This window comes from Diaporthe amygdali (assembly GCF_026229845.1).
Source record: "Diaporthe amygdali strain CAA958 chromosome Unknown NODE_18_length_871485_cov_64_394520, whole genome shotgun sequence".
Lineage (NCBI taxonomy): Eukaryota > Fungi > Ascomycota > Sordariomycetes > Diaporthales > Diaporthaceae > Diaporthe > Diaporthe amygdali.
Genome location: NW_026517038.1, coordinates 122,946 through 142,336, shown reverse-complemented (window position 1 = coordinate 142,336; position 19,391 = coordinate 122,946). Strand labels below are relative to the sequence as shown.

The following is a 19,391-nucleotide window of genomic DNA, read 5'->3' as shown; positions in this document are numbered from 1 at the left end:
AGCGACGAATCTGTCCCGCACATGATAGCTGCACATCAACACGATCGTCTCGCTGCCCTCCGAGCTGGCTTTGTGTCCGGCCCGAGCACACGCGGTGGCTATCGGCTTCACGGCCGAGAGCTACAGGTCGCACTTTGATATTGAGTAGCCTCTAATTGTCCTGGTCACTTGTCCGAGTGTGCTCGAACATCTAATCTAGTAGTATCCTGGAGACATCGTCTAGGCTCGGTCTTCTTCTGCTTACTTGCCCGGGTATGATCGGGCGGATTGTGGGACAGAAGCTCGAGAGCTGCTGAGGCGCATTGGATGTGATGAGTTTATTTGCAGGGTCTCAAGTCCAGATTTGACCAACTGAGAATCTCCTAAACCTCCAGAGCATCTAGGGTTTTAAGAATTGAAAAGCAGTGGCATAAAGAGCTACTGGAACCTTTCAAAGTAAGGCGCTGTGGCTTGCTTGTATGATGGAAGACGTATGTTACCTTACGTCATGCTCGGGTCGCATTTGTAAAGCATGTTTGGGAGGGTCCGATGGTCCGCAATTCCGAGCTCAGCAATACAGCTCCCGCAGCTTGCGTCTCTCCCTCAACCTTACCCGGACGAGATCTTCAACTCTTGTCTCTGGTGACGCCGTCGTTACGCTTTCCAGATACGTTTGACAAGTTTCTTCTCGGACCAATCCCAATTCTCCCACTCAATTGGTTCTCCTACTTCACTACAATATGTTCGCTCGATCAGCATTCCGGGCGTGCCAGTCGGCCCAGCCCATGAAGCATGTAAGTTCTTACCCCAGCCTGCTCCGGGCTGTCGGCCCCTGCCTGTGACTGACCATCGCGTGCGCCAGCAAATCCGCCGCTATGCCGACAAGCCTTCCGCCCCCTCCGGTGGGAGCAACAACACGCTCCTCTTCCTACTCGGTGGCGGCGCGGCCGCCGCTGGTGGCTACTACTACTTCACAAAGAACCCAGGCGCAGCGCAAAAGGCTGAGGCAAAGGTCAAGGAGGTCATCCCCGGTGGTGAGGTCAAGAAGGCCCTGACGGGTGGAGACCAAGGTTTCCTGTCTCTGAAGCTGGATGATGTCGAGATTGTGAACCACAACACCAAGAAGTTCCGGTTCAAGCTGCCCGAGGACGACATGGTATCCGGCCTGGAGGTCGCCAGCGCGATCCTGACCAAGTTCAAGCCTGATGGTGACGCGAAGCCTGTGCTGAGGCCGTACACGCCTACCTCCGACGAGGGTTAGTTGTGCATTATCTCCTCTGATAATTGTTGTCTTGCCCATATGCTAAAACATGTTGGATATACAGACGCCAAGGGCTACATAGAGCTCATCGTCAAGAAATACCCTGAAGGCCCCATGTCCACCCACATGCACGACATGGTACCCGGCCAGCGCCTCGACTTCAAGGGCCCTTTGCCCAAGTACCCATGGACGGAGAATAAGCACGAGCACATCGCCTTGGTCGCCGGTGGAACTGGTGTTACCCCCATGTACCAGTTGTGCCGCGCCATCTTCAACAACCCCAACGACAAGACCAAGGTCACCCTCGTGTTCGGAAACATCAGCGAGGAGGACATTCTGCTGAAGAAGGAATTCCAAGACCTCGAGAACACATACCCCCAGCGGTTCCGCGCGTTCTACCTGTTGGATCAGCCACCAAAGGATTGGGCTGGCGGCAAGGGCTTCATCAACAAGGAGCTGCTGAAGACAGTCCTGCCAGGGCCCAAGGACGGCAACGTGAAGGTCTTCGTGTGTGGACCTCCTGGGTTGTATAAGGCTATCTCGGGCCCCAAGGTGAGCCCCAAGGACCAGGGCGAGCTGACAGGTATTTTGGCGGAGCTCGGATACACCAAGGATCAGGTCTACAAGTTCTAGACAGTCGGTGGGGAAAATGGTTCATTGACAGCAACAAACACGCATGAGTGTGAGTGTACAACTACAATAAATAGACCAACATTTAAGAAGAGCCGAGTCCAGCTCATATTGCATTTAACAAGCTCAACACCTCATTTCACTTCGGTGCTATTTCAGCATATGCGTTTTGCCGGGTAGTGCGAGCCTCCGGCCACACGAGGTTTCTGTCTTCTATGTTAGCCCATGGCGCTTAACTTATCCCTTTATGCTGGGTCTGGGTTCGACCGACAGCTCTTCGATCTATTATAAGGCAGTCGAGCCACTGCAGCAACTTGATAATTATACTAGCAGTAAGCTGAACCATGGTGAAAGTGGAGAAAGATAGCCCGCCTGGTTCTCCTGGAGCTTTTATAAGTCTAACAATTCTGGTCTCAATTAACCCCACAGGACTGGTGGACATTCTGCCTTGTCAGTAATGATACCCATCACATCATGATGCCTCTCTATGTCCAGATACTCGCCCGCCAGCCTCCACCTCGGAGCCATCCTCACCAACGCGGCCCTCGTCTGCTCCATCCCGCGCTTCATATCCGGTTGGCCGTTCTCCTTCCAGTGCCAGTGAAAGGTCGCCAGCGCACAGTAGACGGCGTCAAAGCAAAGCGGGCTCATCCGATCAACAACATCTGGCTCACCGGCGCCCGCATCGGTCATGCTCACGTCTGGGGATGTCGCGGGGCTGTGGGACAAACTCATCAGCTCGCTCGAGAAGTCCTGGATCTTTTTGCTCATCGCCGTGAGGCCGTTGATCGCCTCGACCTGCATCGCCAGCTCCTCTTCGGTGCGGCCGTCCTCGCTGCCGACCCCTGCGCCTGGGCGCATATGCTCGGGACAGCTGTATAGGTCCAGGACCATGATTATCGTGCTCCACACGAGGCACCGCGAGGGGCTCACCGCGAAGTACGTCTCACTACCAACCCCACCAGCATTTGATATGTCTTTCTCGATGGCGCGGCTGATTGTGTGTAGGTCACGGATTATCTCTCTGACCTCCCTGATGCTAAACACATCCTTATCCTGATCCTTCTCACCCGGGCAATGCCACGAGTCCTTGGCCCCGCGGCGGACATACCGCTTCGTCGCCCCCTTGCAGTGCGCCATGGCCCTGGAGGTGAGCATCGACGCCTGCGCCAGGCGCGCAAAGGGGCCGGCCGCCGGGTCCTCCAGCGGCGTGCTGGTGGGCCTCTGCAGGGAGAAGGCCATGTCGCCCGTGTCCCAGGCGTGGTCGTCGACGGGCAGCATCTCGTATTCCATCGGCTCGTCCGGGCCGCCGGCGAAGCGCTTCTTGGAGCCGAGCGAGATGGCCCTGTCGAGGATGTGCGTCGCCCACCACACCCTGCGGCGCTCCTCTGCCTCGGTCCAGGTCGAGCACTGGCCCAGGATCGTGCACGACTCCTGATATGACGGCAGGCCTAGCATCGCTGCGTAGCGCACGCAGCTGCCCGAGGTCATCCACGCCGCTGGGTAGACTGAGTGCCCGAACTCGTAGAGGGCGACTAATATCAGAGCTTGCAGGTATAGAATGGAGAGGGTGCCTGCGGATTCAAGTTGTGCCAGAAAACGTTTGCACGCAGTGTACAGATGCGAGTCTGCTGCAGAACGCATCTCGGGTGTCGGCGCGGTTGTGACGAGCCTCATGGCGAGGAATAGGAGGGCTAGATCGGGCCCGCCGTCAGAAAGCGAGATGCCTAGATTCATGCGTTTCTTGGAGATGAACGGAAACCAGCGGTGGATGGTATTGAAGTATGATGTGGCGGTCTCCTCTACGACGTTGCTGGAGGCCAGGATCTCAAGGACTTCCTAGTACTTGTCAGCTCCCTCCCTTCTCATACATCTGCGAATTAAAAATGTAAAGCCAGGGCTGATGAAAAGATGACAATATGTGTTCAGGAATAATAGCAGATACATTCAGATGTCAAATACCTATTGAGGAATCTAAATGCGCCTTTCAGCAAATGATCACTTGAGTGTATGAATGATATCGAGAACTAGCAGATTTGTTCTCAGATGAACCCGCCGCTTCGACAGTACCTGCAAACATAGCGATAGGTAGTCCATATGTCACACTGTTTCCGTCCGGGTTGCGTTTACAGGTATATGATCCTACGCTGGGACGCTATAATTAAGGAAGACAAGGTAGATATGGGCACAACTGTGTGCTTAAAATCCCGTAAAGTCTCCCAATCTCCTGTCATATGTGCATGTTCCCGTCGTCTGTGGTGCGGAAGGGTGACACTCGAGCACCCAGCTTGAGGCTAAATTCAATAGCAGATAGCAGGACTCGGTATTCGTTGAGCGGAACAAGCTTTTAGCAAATTGGACTTACCATCGGTATATCAGTGTTCGGATTAGGCACTGAGATTCCGCAATACTTGTAGATATCGCTGTCCAGAAACATGACAGCAGGGAACTTGGTCCTCCCGAAAGCTGCTTGGCCGTCCACCCACAAATCACCCCTCGATCTGGCAGCCCCTAGTCCTGCGCTGTCCGGGCTGGACTCGGACCTCCCAACATATGTGCTGGAGCCTGGTGTGCCGTTGATCTGGTTATGTTGAGGCATGGCTCTGGCTGAGTCCAGCCTCGCCTCGATCTCTGCCAGCTTCAACTGAAGACTCGCAAAGGCCTCCGCCGAGGGTGTCGCGCCCGGAGACGCTGGGTCTGAGTAGTCGCATGCTCGATGCAATGAGGCGCACCTGGAGCACGCCGGCAAGATCTTGTCACACCTTCGCTTTTGTTTCCTGCATGTTATACAAGCTTGTACGGCTCGTGAGCCGTTGGCGCTGTACATGGCTGTCTCTTGTTCCCGGGGTAAGAGAGAGAGCGCCATCTTCCGCGATGTGCAACGTTGTAACAAAGTATTCTGACGAGGGTTGGAAGAGTTGGATTGATGAAGCTCGCCGAAAAAATATTGAGACTCGTCTTGGAGGGAGCTGAGTGAGCATGGCTCCTGATGAGTGTACCGCCAGAGCTGAAGTAAAACGGAGGAAACGGAGATAACGGGGGTTTGTCTAATCCGCGCTAAGTGAGCGTCTCACCTACGTTATGGTCATCCACAGCTGGCTTAGCAAGCATTTTAGCGCTAGGAACGGCCCAAGTGCCCCCTGGGCAGCTTAATTTGACCTCAGCCCGCCCCAAAAGCGCACCTGACGCTTGAAGTTGGCATTGTTGTCATTGCCCAGGACTAAGCTGCCGGCAAATCCAGATCAGCCTTCTTCTCCCTCTTTTTCTCGCCAGCTTCTGAAGTTGGTGACCTTGCGTGAGAGAACTTCGAAATATTCGCAAGCGCTATGAATCTGTTTGTGTGTCTTGATGTGTTTGCGTAGCACGTCGCCGTCAAAGGACGGCCCAGTGTGTGATGGCCTCAGCCCCTCATCAGGCTCCCTTTGGTGACACCTGGCTCTGGATCCTTGAGCACGCTTCCTACCGTTTCTGGTTGTAAGGCCTGGATTAGGTTGAAAAGAAGAACCTGGTGGCACTTTTCGTTCCATGATGGTTCACCAAGGAGACAACCCTTGATACTTGTGCGGCAATGCCTTCTACGTCGCACCTTCCTGTGTTGGGGCAACAGGATAGAAGTAGTCCATCATACATCATACAGACCCATACAGACCTAGAGTGGATGACTTGCTGCACATTATCTTGATGAAATATATCTAATAGGCACAAGCCCTTTTTCAGTAATCGAAAAGTGATATTTCACAGAACACACACAACTTGACATCCTCAGTCTGCGATCAGCACATACCGTTGCTTCAATATTTGCTTTGGGCAACTCAATATCACTAGGCAATGGCAATTCCAGCCTCTCTCGTCAGGAAATTCCGGCCCCTGGCTCGCTGCGTCTTCCTCTCCGCTTTCTTCCTAGTTTCCATTACCCTCGTATACCAGCTCGATGCGATTCCTGGCCGGGACATCTTCGCTACCTCAAGATCCTATATCATCGATCGACTACCTTCACGTACAACCACGGAGCTAGAAATCCCCTCCGAGTCCTACGCTGTCGAGCTCAGTTATCTCAAGTCTTTGGACCTGACCAGCACAATCAAGCATTCTCGTCGCTGCGTCAAGCCCCTGTTCTCTGTGGGTGTAGATCGAGATGCTGTTGCGAACATCAGCTCTCGCCTCCTCACCAGGAAAGGGACGTTGAATCTGATTGACGCATCCACAATCAATGCCGACGCCATACCCTGTGATCCACTCGAGCTTCCCGTCCCGCCGGCGTATCCTAAGAGTGAAGGACAATTCGCCCATCTCACCTTCGGTGTAGCTACTACATATGCTCGCCTTCAGGACTCCAAACCTTTCTTCGCGCACTGGCTGTCCGAATCCGGGTCCAACCTAATCGTCCTCCTGACTGATGGCCTTGAAGAGTTTGAAAACATGGATATCGCCGCTCTCGAGGCAGAGTACAGGACCGAGGGCATGAATCTCACCCTCGTCCCAAAGCATCGCTCTGAGCATTCCACCGAGCAATCCCATGTCATGATTATTCGGGACATGCTTGAACATGCCCGAGAGACAGGCACAGAAACACAATGGCTTGGAATCCTCGACGACGACACCTTCCTGCCCTCGCTGCATGCTCTCGCAAGCGCCTTTGCCCAGTACGACCATACAAAGCCTCAGTACCTGGGACAGACTACAGAAAACGCACACATCCTCCCTATCGGGATTCTAGGAGGCTTCGGTGGCGCTGGAATTTTCCTGTCGTGGCCGCTGGCTCAGCAACTTGAGCCACATCTCGAAAGCTGCCTCGAGAAGTTCCCCAATCGAGGTGGCGACATGCAGATCATGAGCTGCGTTTATGCGCACAGCTTCGCCAAGCTCAAAATGGTGGATGGCTTGTATCAGATGGACATCATGGGGGACACGGCAGGCTTCTACGAGTCTAGCAGGCGGGTTCTGTCTCTACACCACTGGAAGAGTTGGCACTGGTCTCCAGTCGACAAGATGGCTGCCATCACAAAGATCTGTGGTGGCTGTTTCCTGCAGAGGTTCGCCTTCCCGGGGGACGGCAATCATGCTCTCACCGTATTAAACAACGGCTACTCAATAAACATGTATAGTGCTGACCTGGAGGAACTGCCGGATCTGAGTATGACGGAGCAGACTTGGGACGGAGGAGAGGATGGGGCATATCAATGGAGCTTGGGCCCTCTGAGGCCAAAGGTCGACAGGGAAAAGAAGAAGTCGTATTGGCTGCAGACGGCTGTTGCTGGCGAGAATGGTGCTCTGACCCAGGTCTATATTCATCGGGGCAAAAGGGATGAAGGAGAGATTGACGAGGTGATTGAGTTGGTTTGGCAGCCTTATTGAGAGCATTAATCACGAATAGACTTACCATGACGATTGTGTTAAAGATAAATTTTGCAAACCCTAGGAAAGATTCCCTCGCTCGCTGACTATCTGACTGCTGTGTTGGATGTCACTAAACTAGAATTTGATGAGGAAAGCGCTTGCCCCATCGACGCTCACCAGATCATGATCGTTCTGAGCGTTCTGAGCGTTCTGTGCTTGGCCCGAAGAGTTGATGGTGTTGTAACCAAGTCCACGGTCAAACAAGCAAAGGAATTTTCGTCAGAATCCTCTCCGGGTGCTTTCAAGGCTAGGAAAAGTCATGACCAATATTTGTGTATTATATTCATATGCTAGCATACTGGTACACATGTTTCCACGGCCCAAGGTACGACACGGTATAAACATCCACAAGCCTTCCTGCTCGCTTGTGGGAAAAGAAGAAAGAAACCCATTTTCTATGCCCCCAACGCCTCAATGCAAGCCATGCATATGCCAAGTAGTCAAACTGTCAGTAAAAAGCAACATGAGCAATGCGACTAGAAATCGTACTGTTGCTATCCCAATTGCACCTGAGATCCCCTTAATTACGTGCCCAGGTCCTTACCTGTCTCGGACACCCTTCGAAGCCGCGTCCCAGGCGCCGAACCATTCATAGTGCCATAGCCAGCACTGCCCTTCGAAGCCCGCGAGTTGACCCTTGTCAGCGGCGGCAGGTCCTCGTCGTCCTCGTCGTCCGGGTCGGGGATCACGACGTCCTCCCGCGTCCCGACCAGGTCTGTGACGTCGCCCGCGATGATAGCACGGTTGGCGGGCTGGTCATCAACATCACCCGCCTCGTCCAGCAGCGCCGACTCGTCGTCCGTGTCCTCCTCGCGGCTGGGGCCCTCGCCCTCGACGATCAGCCACGCGGGGATGGCCTGCAGCACGGCAACCGCGGCGAGGAGCCACCAGGCCGGGATCACATAGCCCCTCTTGACGCCCCAGCTGAACGTGGCACCGGTCATGGTAGGGCCGACGGCCCTGCCGAGGCCGGAGAAGGTGGTCGCGAAGCCGTTGAGCGTGCCGAGGATGCGGACCGACGGCGCCGAGTTGGTCAGCAGGATGGTGATGCAGGGGAAGCCGACGATGACGGCGAAGCCCTTGATGAGCAGCAGAAACATGAGCGCCGCGAACTGCAGGCTGGCGTCCTGGATCAGCGCCGTGTAGGGGATCAGCACGTAGACGATGGGGAAGAGGACCGTGCCGGCCTTGAAGCACGTCAGCGCGCCGTAGCGCGAGCACACCGGCGGGAAGAGGAAGAACTGGATCACGCCGCACGCGAGTCCGTAGATGGTGAAGATGGTGCCGATCTTGTTCGAGTTGAGCCCGAAGCCGCCCGAGAAGTGGAACGGCAGGTGCGTATTCTCACTGTCTGGGACTTGGCGTGGGTAGTTCAGGAAGACTGGGAGCACCTGGTCGAAGGCTACCGAGTGCAGGGCCAGGACTGTGTACGCGATAATGTTCATGGTGACTTGCGGCGTGAAGATCTCCTTCATTGTTGGCGGTGGGGCCATGGATTTCTTCTTGAGAACGACACCTGATTTGGGCAGCAGAGGCGCCGATGCCTCGGCATCCACGAAGGAGGGTCGGTGGTGACGTTGATGCTGGTGTTGGTGCTTGTGGCGGGGCCTGGTCCTGAAGGGCTGCGAGATCTTTTCTCCGAGTATTAGGCCCCAGTCCCTCTCATGCCGCTTCGTCTCTAAAGTCTCATGGAGGAACAACACTGCCACAACAACGGAGACAAAGAAGAAGGCACAAGCCACAAGGTTGGGCAGCAGGAAGGGGTACTTGTTGAACAGCCAGCTATCGCCGAAGAGTCCTGGGTACTGTTCTGCAGGTCGTGCGAAGAAACCTCCAAAGGATGGCCCGAAAACGGAGCCTATACTCCAGACCAGAGGCATCAGCGAGAACGCGCGCGGCTGGAGTTCCTTCTGAGGAACCATCTCAGCGACCATAGTGCGTATAATACCAACTGCGGCGCAAGTTAGACACAATTACGAGTAGGGTTGTAGTGGAGGAAACATACCATTTCCGTTACCAGCACCCATAATAAAACGTACGGCGACAGCCATAGCGAGACTGGAGGCCGTCCCCCATATTATGAAGCAAATCATGGTGGAGACGAGCCCCGTTATTATAGTCGGTTTGCGGCCAATCTTGTCTGATAATCGCCCCCAAGGCACTGCGAAAGCGCTTTGTGATATCGAGAACGTTGAGCCTACGAGGCCGGCCCATCTTGCAACATTGTTATCTTGTACACCGAAACTCTTGATCATCTCTGGTAAGTAGGGGAAGACCGACGTCAAGGCCAGCGGCTCCGCGAACCTGGCGACGGCTAAGAGGCATGATGTTAGCGAGCCACCACGAAGACGAGGGATGGTACCTGGAAACATGCTATTCTGTTCCCCCCAGCTTTCTCAGTATTCACCATCAAGTCCATGCCATTCGTCACGTCAAGTATCCGTATCGTGTTGTGTTGTGATGTGGTGACTCTGCCTTCTCCCATGAGAGTGCACAACCCAGTCAATACAACTGCCCGGCACGCAACTAAGCAGTCGGCAATAGGGACTACTGGTGAAAATCCCCAGCTTTTGTGGACCAGTTTGATACGACGAGGCTTCACTTGAGGCATGGCGGCGACACGGAGGCATACGAATGCATGGTCCAGACAGGGGCGCAGGAGAATGTTCCGTAATACGCGAGGGCTGGAGGTCATAACTGCTTACCCAGAATCGCGAGCTGCTTTACTGGGAGCTTCGGTCCATTGGAAGACATTGTGAAGTCACCGAACGCGGAGAGCACGGCGAAAGTATGTCTATTGTGTGTAAGGGTATATGTAACTAGAGGGCTTCGTTATGCAGGATGGGAGATCCAAGTAGATCTTGTCTAGAAGCGATTTGAGACGACAGGGACTCCAGTCGACAAGAGAGGAACTCTTGGGTTCTACGACTGTGTTTGTGGCCAATAATAAATTATGAGGCACGACGCGTCGTCGAAACCACGAGAGTGTTGGAGTGCGACGCAAGACAGGAAGACCGAGGCCACGAGAAGTAAACAAGCACAGGGAAACGTCACAAGTAATAAAAGAAAAGAAATCGCAGTCTTTTGACTGAAGGCCGCCACCCCACAAGGCAAGGAACGGTCTTTTCAGAGGCGAGTCACCCGGCTGCAAAGAAGTGGGACCGCAGCGGTCGACGATGGTGCGGATGTCCACTCAGATCTCGCAGAATTACAAGCCAGGAAAACCTGGGCTGCACAGCCCGGCCTCGCCTAGTGTTACAGGGCGCACAGAGTTGGCCGGTCCTCCGCCGATTCAACCCAGCCTCTGACGGGGTGTGGCCGAGACAAAGGCGGCGTACAGGAGAGAGACAGAGGAGGGGCCTCGGGGCGGCGGTTGTGGAGGGGAGATGCACCCCAGTCTCGGCTGCTAAGAGGGGACACCGCTCTTGTGCATGGTCGAGACCGTTTCAACGACTCGACCAAGAACTACACATGCGCGGTCTTTGCCGCCTCTAGCAGAGTCATCTGAATGGTTGCAGCTGCATGTGCATGTGTTGATTCGTGTTCTGTGTGTGTGTATGTATGTGCACACTTGGTAGTCTTGCTCGCTCACACGGCCGATCGATCCGTTGTCGGCCATGTCAAAGTTATCGAAGGAAGATAGGATGGGTTGTATTTCATGCGGGCATAGTCCCATGACCCAAGTACGGACTTAACGGCGGGCGACCTGAACAACCACAGTCCAAAATATGACGTCGCCCCGCTTTTCCGTTGCGAGGCTACGCCGCATCTCAGCAGGCTTTGCTGATCCGCACTTTGAGCAGTGCTGATTGGCACATGTCTCGATATGCCTTGCCTGCAACGGCAAGGCGCCGATGTCGAGATGGCTGCACCCAATGTTGTGACAGTGGGTTCTCATTGGAGACGCCGAACTCTGCTCCACCTGCGAACCCTTGGATCCAGCTGCGCAGGTGCTGCGGCGGGGCAGAGGCAGTGGAGGCAGGCGGCTGCTAGCAGAAGTTCATCTTGGCAAGAATCGACGACAGCCGTGGTCACGATCTGGACCCTCAAATCCGAGCACCGAGTACCGAGACCTGTGGTGCCGAGAACATCGGCTGAGAAGAATTGAATTTGACAACAGCATGCTGACAAGGCTATGCTGTGTAGCAAGATGACGTCTCAATTGCGATCTTGATGCCAGAAAGCGTTGCACCTGTCGTTACACTCGAGCGTGTGCAGGGAACATGCGAAGCTTGTTCTGTTCACCAGCGGGTTGCGGTGAATCTGGGTGACATTTCCACAGCCGTAGCTGGGTCGCCTCTCGCGCCTCGCACCAAGAACTGCACCACCACGATCCTGAGGTGTCCAGAATTGCTGAGGGCACATCAGTCACTGGCGACATGATGAAGCGGTGAGCACTGCAATCGAGGGCATCGTGGAGGTGTATCAAAGACTCTTGACCAGAAAGCCGGCACTTGGAGCGCTCAAGTGTCTGCTCCGGTCCGGTGCACATATGCATCGATATCTGACTCTAGGAGCCAATAATGCATGTGAAAAGACCCTGACAAGCCGGCAGAACTGCGGGTGGTGCGTAAGCACAGTTTGACGACGGACAGCGTGCAAGCTGAGCACGGCCGCAGATGTGACCTGCGTCAAAGCAGTTCAGGCCGAGCATGTTCGAACATAGACGCGATGCTTTGAAACTGGCCCTGCGATGCCACTGTCGAGACTCTGGATAGAAGACTGGAGTTCATGCAGTTATAAGATGATTTATAGCATAGCTGTCACGTCACTAGAAAAGAGGGAGAGTGTCTCATCGGGGCTCAGGGCTTTGCCCAATCAGGCAGCTCGGTGTGAGCTGCCCGCAGTCGGCCGTTGCTTGCCGCTGCCGGGATGTTATGATGTCAACCGGGCCCGTTGATAACGACATTGAGCTCGCGACACTCACAGTGGAAGCTTGAAGCTCCCTTTCTGTTAGTGAAAGTGCTACCCCGTCGTTCAGGTCCTTATCTTCGAGTCCACAATTGTGAGACTGCCGGTGGATCACATCAGTCCGCGCTGGAAGCGAACATAGCTGCATATCCTGTACCGGCAACCGTGCTTGGTGAGTTTCCCTTTGCTTCAAGTTCACCTGTGGCTTGCGGCTCTTCAACGGTTGTGCAACACTTGTACAACATCTCGACGCCAGACGACAAGACTAGGTCTTCTGCCTGTCACACCATCATCATGCGGCTGACAAGCAAGGAAAAGCCGGACCATAACATGGTCAATCCCGAAAAGATGGCGGACGAGCACACGCCTCTCATCTCAACTGTGAGGACCGCTCCTCCACGCCAGCGCTATCCTCACCATGCCGTGCGCCGCTTCTGCACAATCGCACTATCCTGTAGCCTCATTGCCTTGTTTGCCACCTTCCTCTTCGTCTTCGGCTTCGGCGGTCCTATTGAGCGTCATGAATGGGACTTCTCGTGGCCCGACTGCAAGGAACGGCATCTGAGCTATGAGGAGCTCAAGAAGATACTGCTCGACACACCAAGCAGTGAGAAGGCCGAAGAATGGCAAAAGTATTATACTGAAGGGGCTCACTTGGCGGGACAAAACTACTCTCAGGTGTGTATATATACGCCCCCGCCCCTCCTTTTAATTCTCGTGTGATTTGGTATCTCATCGCGAAACAGGCGCTGTGGACCAAAGACAAATGGGCAGAGTGGGGCGTTGATTCATCAATTGTCACCTACGACATCTATTTGAACCGGCCCGTTGACCACCGACTGGCAATTCTGGACAAGTCAGGCTCGGATGACGCCTCGACTTGGAAGGTATCATTCGAGGCCTCGCTTGTGGAGGACGTCCTCGACGAAGATCCGACTACTGGCTTTGATACGAGCATCCCGACATTCCATGGCTACTCTGCCAGTGGCAACGTGACCGGCCAATTTGTCTACGTGAACTATGGAACATATCAGGACTACGAGGATCTCGTCGAGGCAGGCATCGACTTGGACGGGAAGATCGCCATCGCCCGTTATGGCGGTATCTTCCGCGGCCTGAAGGTGAAGCGAGCCCAGGAGCTCGGCGCAGTTGGCATAGTTCTCTACTCTGACCCTGGTGACGATGGAGACGTCACTGAAGAAAAGGGCGTTGAGAAGTATCCCAAGGGCCCAGCGCGTCAACCCAGCAGTGTGCAGCGCGGAAGTACCCAATTTTTGAGCTTCTCCCCAGGTGACCCGACTACTCCTGGCTATCCGTCAAAGCCTGGCGTTCCCCGTGGACCCACCGAACCATACATCCCAAGCATTCCCAGCATTCCCATCTCCTACGAGGATGCACTGCCTATCCTCAAGGCTCTCAACGGCCACGGTCCTTCTGCAAAAGACTTCAACAAATACTGGAAGGCCGACCTGGGTCTGGGATACAAGGGCGTGAATTATAGTGTCGGCCCATCACCTGAAGACGTTGTTATCAACCTGTACAACAAGCAGGACTATATCATCACGCCCAACTGGGATGTCATTGGCATAATCAACGGATCCATCCCTGATGAGGTGATAATTGTGGGAAATCATCGAGATGCTTGGATCGTTGGAGGTGCGGGTGATCCCAACAGTGGATCAGCTGTTATCAATGAAGTTATCCGCAGTTTTGGAGAGGCCCTTAAGAAGGGTTGGAAGCCACTGCGAACAATCGTGTTTGCCTCCTGGGATGGGGAGGAGTATGGTCTGCTTGGAAGCACCGAGTGGGTAGAAGAGTACCTGCCGTGGCTTTCGCATGCTAATGTCGCCTACCTGAATGTTGACGTTGGAGTCAGGGGCCAGGAGTTCCACGCCTCGGCCGCTCCTCTCCTCGACAGCCTTCTTTACGACATCACTGCCCAGGTGCCATCACCTAACCAGACTGTTAAAGGTCAGACCGTGTACGACACTTGGGACAAGAGAATAAGCACGCTTGGCAGCGGCAGTGATTACACAGCATTCCAGGACTTCGCTGGTATCCCCAGTATTGACTTTGGGTTCGGCGCTGGATCCAAAGATCCGGTTTACCACTACCACTCCAACTACGATACCTTCCACTGGATGGCTGAATTCGGCGACCCCGGTTTTGTCTACCATCGAACAATGTCACAGATTCTCGCACTCGCCACGGCTAAACTCGCCGATGAGCCGGTGCTGTCCTTCGAGGCGGCTACCTACGCCACGGCTCTTGACAAATATGTCAGCAAGGTCGAGGAGAAATTGGCGGCCGCATTGATCCAGTCGGAGCCCACGGACAAGGATGAGATTCTTGCCATGCGCGGCAGTGTCATCCGCCAGGAGGCTGAGGCCCAGGGCGAGGTTTCAGGTTTCCGTAAGAGCCTCGTGAAGCTGCATGAGGCCATCGCGGGCTTCGTGACCGAGGCGAGCAAGTTGGATGCCAAGAAGACTGAGCTGCAGAAGGAGGTCAGCGAAGAGATCCCGTGGTGGAAGTGGCCCAAGAAGCTGAGGCTGGGCTATGAGATCCGCAAGGTCAACACAAAGTACAAGTACCTGGAGAGGGACTTCATCTACCCAGAGGGTCTGGATGGACGTCCCTGGTTTAAGCACGTTGTGTTCGCGCCAGGCTTGTGGACTGGCTATGCTGGAGGTAGGATCCCCTTTCCCTTGGAAGTCAATTCACATTGGATGGCTAAACATCTGTTCCTGTTTATTTTTCACCTGTTCGCATTCATCGTGTGATAGTTTCTTGCTGACCTGATCTACAGCTGTCTACCCGGGTTTGGTGGAGAGCATCGATGCGAAGAATTATACCAATGCAATCCGCTGGTCTGGTATTATTGAGGATTCCGTCAAGACGGCTACTGCCAATATCAAGGTTGGTCATCACGGCTAGATGGTGAGGCGATAGGGGTAAAATAGCGTGCAGTTCGCAAACGAAGACAGTTCGAGTATCATGACGGCGACGCCAAACGATAGAATGGAAATATTGTTGACCTTATTGAGATGAATTCCACGTTCTGTTCTACTTCAGCCTCCGCGGCCAGAATTGATCATCTCTTGTATATACGTCCTCCCCAAAACTTAACGTAGGGACGGAGTTCGTACAAACATCTCTGCGGAAGTCTCGAACTTGTGAGAAGTCCATTTATTACTCACGAATCATGGTTCTCACCAAAGTCGAATCATACTATGAAATTGCCCATGTAGGGACAGTGACTCACCGTCTATCACGTACGATGTTGTTTTCCTACCAGGCGAGTATGTCTCCACCTTTGTCTGGGCTCGACCTTCTCCTCACCAGTCGTCTCGCCGTCGCACCGCTTTGAACATTACCAGGCCAAGCGCCAAACGCGGGCAGGTCCTCGTGATACGCTTCTCCAAAACGCCAGGGGCTCATCCCGGCGTGCACAAAGGCCCCTGACCTTAATGCACGTCATTAATAAGATCGTTCATGCCGTCGCCATGGGGGTAGCTTGGCCATTGTTTGTCTTGGACTGCGCAATCAACAAATTGTTTCTTTTGCGACTTCTCCGAAATAAACAACCCTGACGAAGCCTGCTCCATGAGACAGGTCAACCAATGTCTTGAAAGCAGCACTCCATCATGAGCGACCGAGGACCAGGCAGCCGCCGCGCCGGCAGCGCCAGAGGGCGCAACTCATCCCGCTCTGCGACTTCGTCGGCGCGCTCCTCGGCCGCATTTGAGCGTGACCACGACCAGCACCTGCAACCGCAACAACGGTATAACCCCAGCCTGCGCTCCGTCAGCTCGCGCTTTTCCCTCTCCGACCAGTTCGCAGCCACCAGAAGGGAGTATGAGTTTGGCTTTGACGACGGCGCATCCTTCATCACGACAGATGCCGAGGTGGAGACGGACCAGGAAGACACCCTGACGGGCACTGGGAGCTTCGACGGAGTTATCGTCACTCCTCCCGCATCGCACCGTGGTGCCGGCAATGCGCCGAGACAATCAGGGATAGAGGGGATACGGCGCTCGCATTACGAACTGTTGTCAGTTCCAGTGGGTAACGAGGCGTCTGAAAGAGACATCCGTCGGGCTTATTTCCGACTTTGCGATATCCTTCGCTCAGACAGTATCCCAGCGCAACAACAAGATGTAGCCGAGCGGTATCTTGGGCATGTTCGGGCTGCGTTCGAAACTCTCATCAGCAAACACAGCAGAGACGACTATGATGCCTCACTACTAGACGAGGAGCTTGAGGATGCCACACTGTTGTCAGGCGAAGAGGGTGAAGGCGATGGCGACACGCGACAAGCTAGACGAGTAAATACTCAACTGGTGCGGGAATTGCGGCGGCAGCAAGAGCGGGAATCAACAGACATAGGATTGCACATGGATGTACAGTCCATAGTCTCCTCAGGCCACCGAGAACTTTACCTTCAACGCGGTCTACCAGCAACTTTGTCTCTCACCCAGACTTCAATCACTTCCATTCCAGCCATCAGTCAAGCTTTAGAGCCCAAGCTGCGACAATTCCGAAAGTCTTTGGGCGGCGCAGCAGCTTCAGGCGCTGCGAAAGTCGAAAAGAACGAGCTCTACTGCACCACCCCCAATGTTACCCTCACATCTTCAATTTTCGCAACAGATGCGAAAGACTCCTTCCTCCCTCCTGCTAGTGTGTTAGCCCGCCAACAGAACCTCAGCCATGACACCCTTCCAAAAGACAGGCAGCTGCAATGGTTCTCATTCTACTTTGCACCCACCCTCAATCTAAAGCTCCGGCAGGAGCTCTTCGTCCGGGAGCCCGGGCTCTCTGAGGCTGCACTGAGGCGAACACTACCAGATGCCGTAGTGGAAATCGAGACCGACACTCTCAATGCTGCGTCTCTCACGGCGAGAGCTTCACATGTACTGCGCTTCAATGGCGACGAGGAGGACGAGCACCAACCGGCCGAGCCACTGCACACTGAGGCGAGCGTATCGGTAAGCCGGGCGTGGCCGGCTGCCAGCTACAAGCCGAGATTCGGACTCGGTCTGCACCGGCGTGTGGGTGGCCACAATGGCGGTACTGTGTTTGCCTGTACGGACAGTGGGACTCCATCTCTCTGGGAAGGGCTTTCACCGTCTTCGTTTTTCAAGGATTCCGTGAGAAGAAGGCTCGACCGAGACTCAACTGGGGCTTCCTGGCGCAACTACATGAGTCAGCTCTCACAGATGTTCGGACCAGGGGGCATGCCGAACTACTACAGCCCGCCCACGCTCGAAGTCGGATACAAGTTCGGTGCTTTCTCTGAAGATACCTTGGGACTACGTTCCGGCCGTGCTTTCACGAAGCCAGCAGGGAGTGGACTACGACGGCTTCACGATAGTGTGACCTTATGTGGTCCAGGCGAGGGAGGATCGTGGACGATTTCCGGCGCGTTGACCCCTGGCGGAGTGGCCGGATATTTGAGGTTCGGAAGGAACCTGCTGTCATCACTTCCTGATCTGGAGCACAGCCTGATTCCGAATCGGTTGAGAGGCCTACTTGGCTGCCGCTTTGAAGCTGAGCTATCCACGTACACATCGAGGCCCAGCAACCTGCTCGGCAGGGCGCACTCGCTGGGCAGGTCAGAGATCATCCAGCTGGCCGTGCGCGGGCTCAAGAAGTTCGGAAAGTCGTCGAAAGTAGGCCTCGAGATGTCTGTGAGCAGTGCCAACAGCAGTCTGGCTCTGTCACTATATTACTCAACAAAGAACAACAAGAGCCTGACCATCCCGTTGATGCTCTTCCGAGACCAGCCCTCCCACTATCAGTTCCTCGCCAAGTTCCTCCTGTGGGCCGGCTTCCTGCCCGCCCTGGCTCTCGCAGCACTCGATCACTCGCGGACTCTCCTGCCCCGAGCGTCCGCCGCTTCCCAGGCAGAGAAGAGTCGGCGCTCGCAAGACATCCAAAAGTATATCGCCGCCCGCCGCGCCGAAGCTGATGACCTCGTCACCGTTCTCGCCGAGCCCATTATGCAAAGACAGCGGGTTCAGCGCGAGCGCGGCGGTCTTGTGATACTGAGCGCGAAGTACGGAGTCATCGATGGCCCGTCCACTTCTCACCCCTCAGACTCGTCCACGGGTCCTCCTGCTATCCAATTGGGACCGAGCTGGACCTCCCCAGAGGAGGTCGCCGATGTCACTGTGGCGCTGGCGGCGCTGGTAGACGACGATGGAACACTCAAGATCCCCGAGGGGCTGAGGAAAAGCCGACTGCTCGGCTTCTGGGATCCCAGGCCCAGACGGACCAAGTGTCTTCTCGTGAGGTACATGTTCCGGGGTCAGGAGAAGGTGAAGGAGGTCATGGGGAGAGAGGAGCTTGCGTTGCCGTGAGTCTAGGACGGCGGGTGTTCTGTACGATGTGATGCATATGATGTCCCAGTAACTGCATGAGTGATGTTGTATGAGAAGTCATGATGGATCTGGAGTCTGAATGTATATTTACTTGCAAGCCGTGGCACCGGTTTCGTGATGTTACCTGGTAGATACGCTCCTCACAGTGACGCGTGAGCTACTCACGCTGGGTGGTCGTGTTTCAGACGGCCCCTCTGAAATGGTTGTATAATCCAACTCTTTACAGGTCAAATAGGGGCTTCGTGCTCGCATTCTCCCTCTGTTGCTTGTAAGCTTCACAATACATCATGACATCGACAGCGTTGTGTCCCAACAAGCGGCGCCGGAACCGACTCCGACGAGATCATCCACTTCTTACCACCAGAATTTTACACCATCACGGACTGACTCACCCCAGAGAGTATTACGCTTGAGTACCAGCTTCTCGGCCAAGTGTAGGACTACGAAGAAGCTATACATATCCCCGCACCCAAGGATCAAGCAAGCTCGTTGGATGCCTGGCACTAATGCGAAAATTATCTCTTTAATAGTCACCCGTATGGTTTCCCTCTGCTTTTACATTTGAGCCTCAAGACTACCCCAAGGCAGAGGTTGAGCAAGATATGTTGGCAATACTTTAATTTGCCAGCAACGCCTGATAATATGGGTGGCCCAATGAAGAGGGGTCTCGTAAAGAAGCGATACAGCAGAGGAATCAAAGGACAAGATAAATGCGACGATTCTCTGATTTTAAGACGTCCAGTCAATATTTGATGAGGTTCTCCTCTGTCGACTCCCAGGAGGTCTACGCTATATGCCCACTAATCAAGACCAACACAGTCTGGGCGGCCCCC

At 54.5% G+C, this 19,391-nt stretch overlaps 6 protein-coding genes across 6 annotated transcripts; 4 read left to right on the top strand and 2 right to left on the bottom strand.

Annotated features, from left to right (window-relative positions):
* Positions 1-719: 719 nt before the first annotated feature.
* Positions 720-1,873, top strand: J7T55_003999 (nadh-cytochrome b5 reductase; the record flags this gene model as incomplete). Its single annotated transcript, XM_053144665.1, has 3 exons — positions 720-773; positions 842-1,235; positions 1,305-1,873. 3 exons carry the CDS (start codon positions 720-722, stop codon positions 1,871-1,873), a joined length of 1,017 nt encoding a protein of 338 aa, XP_052992500.1.
* Positions 1,874-2,287: 414 nt separating this feature from the next.
* Positions 2,288-4,697, bottom strand: J7T55_003998 (uncharacterized protein; the record flags this gene model as incomplete). Its single annotated transcript, XM_053144664.1, has 2 exons — positions 2,288-3,709; positions 4,236-4,697. The coding sequence occupies 2 exons, from the start codon at positions 4,695-4,697 to the stop codon at positions 2,288-2,290; spliced, it is 1,884 nt and encodes a 627-aa protein (XP_052992499.1).
* A 1,001-nt stretch (positions 4,698-5,698) lies between these two features.
* J7T55_003997 (glycosyltransferase family 31 protein) lies at positions 5,699-7,225 on the top strand (the record flags this gene model as incomplete). The annotated part of the gene is made up of 1 exon (XM_053144663.1): positions 5,699-7,225. One exon carries the CDS (start codon positions 5,699-5,701, stop codon positions 7,223-7,225), a length of 1,527 nt encoding a protein of 508 aa, XP_052992498.1.
* A 566-nt stretch (positions 7,226-7,791) lies between these two features.
* Positions 7,792-10,021, bottom strand: J7T55_003996 (MFS transporter; the record flags this gene model as incomplete). The annotated part of the gene is made up of 3 exons (XM_053144662.1): positions 7,792-9,218; positions 9,273-9,581; positions 9,973-10,021. The coding sequence occupies 3 exons, from the start codon at positions 10,019-10,021 to the stop codon at positions 7,792-7,794; spliced, it is 1,785 nt and encodes a 594-aa protein (XP_052992497.1).
* Positions 10,022-12,472: 2,451 nt separating this feature from the next.
* Positions 12,473-15,112, top strand: J7T55_003995 (uncharacterized protein; the record flags this gene model as incomplete). The annotated part of the gene is made up of 3 exons (XM_053144661.1): positions 12,473-12,856; positions 12,925-14,866; positions 14,985-15,112. The coding sequence occupies 3 exons, from the start codon at positions 12,473-12,475 to the stop codon at positions 15,110-15,112; spliced, it is 2,454 nt and encodes an 817-aa protein (XP_052992496.1).
* Positions 15,113-15,822: 710 nt separating this feature from the next.
* Positions 15,823-18,945, top strand: J7T55_003994 (uncharacterized protein; the record flags this gene model as incomplete). Its single annotated transcript, XM_053144660.1, has 3 exons — positions 15,823-18,533; positions 18,785-18,826; positions 18,876-18,945. The coding sequence occupies 3 exons, from the start codon at positions 15,823-15,825 to the stop codon at positions 18,943-18,945; spliced, it is 2,823 nt and encodes a 940-aa protein (XP_052992495.1).
* Between the last annotated feature and the right edge of the window lie 446 nt (positions 18,946-19,391).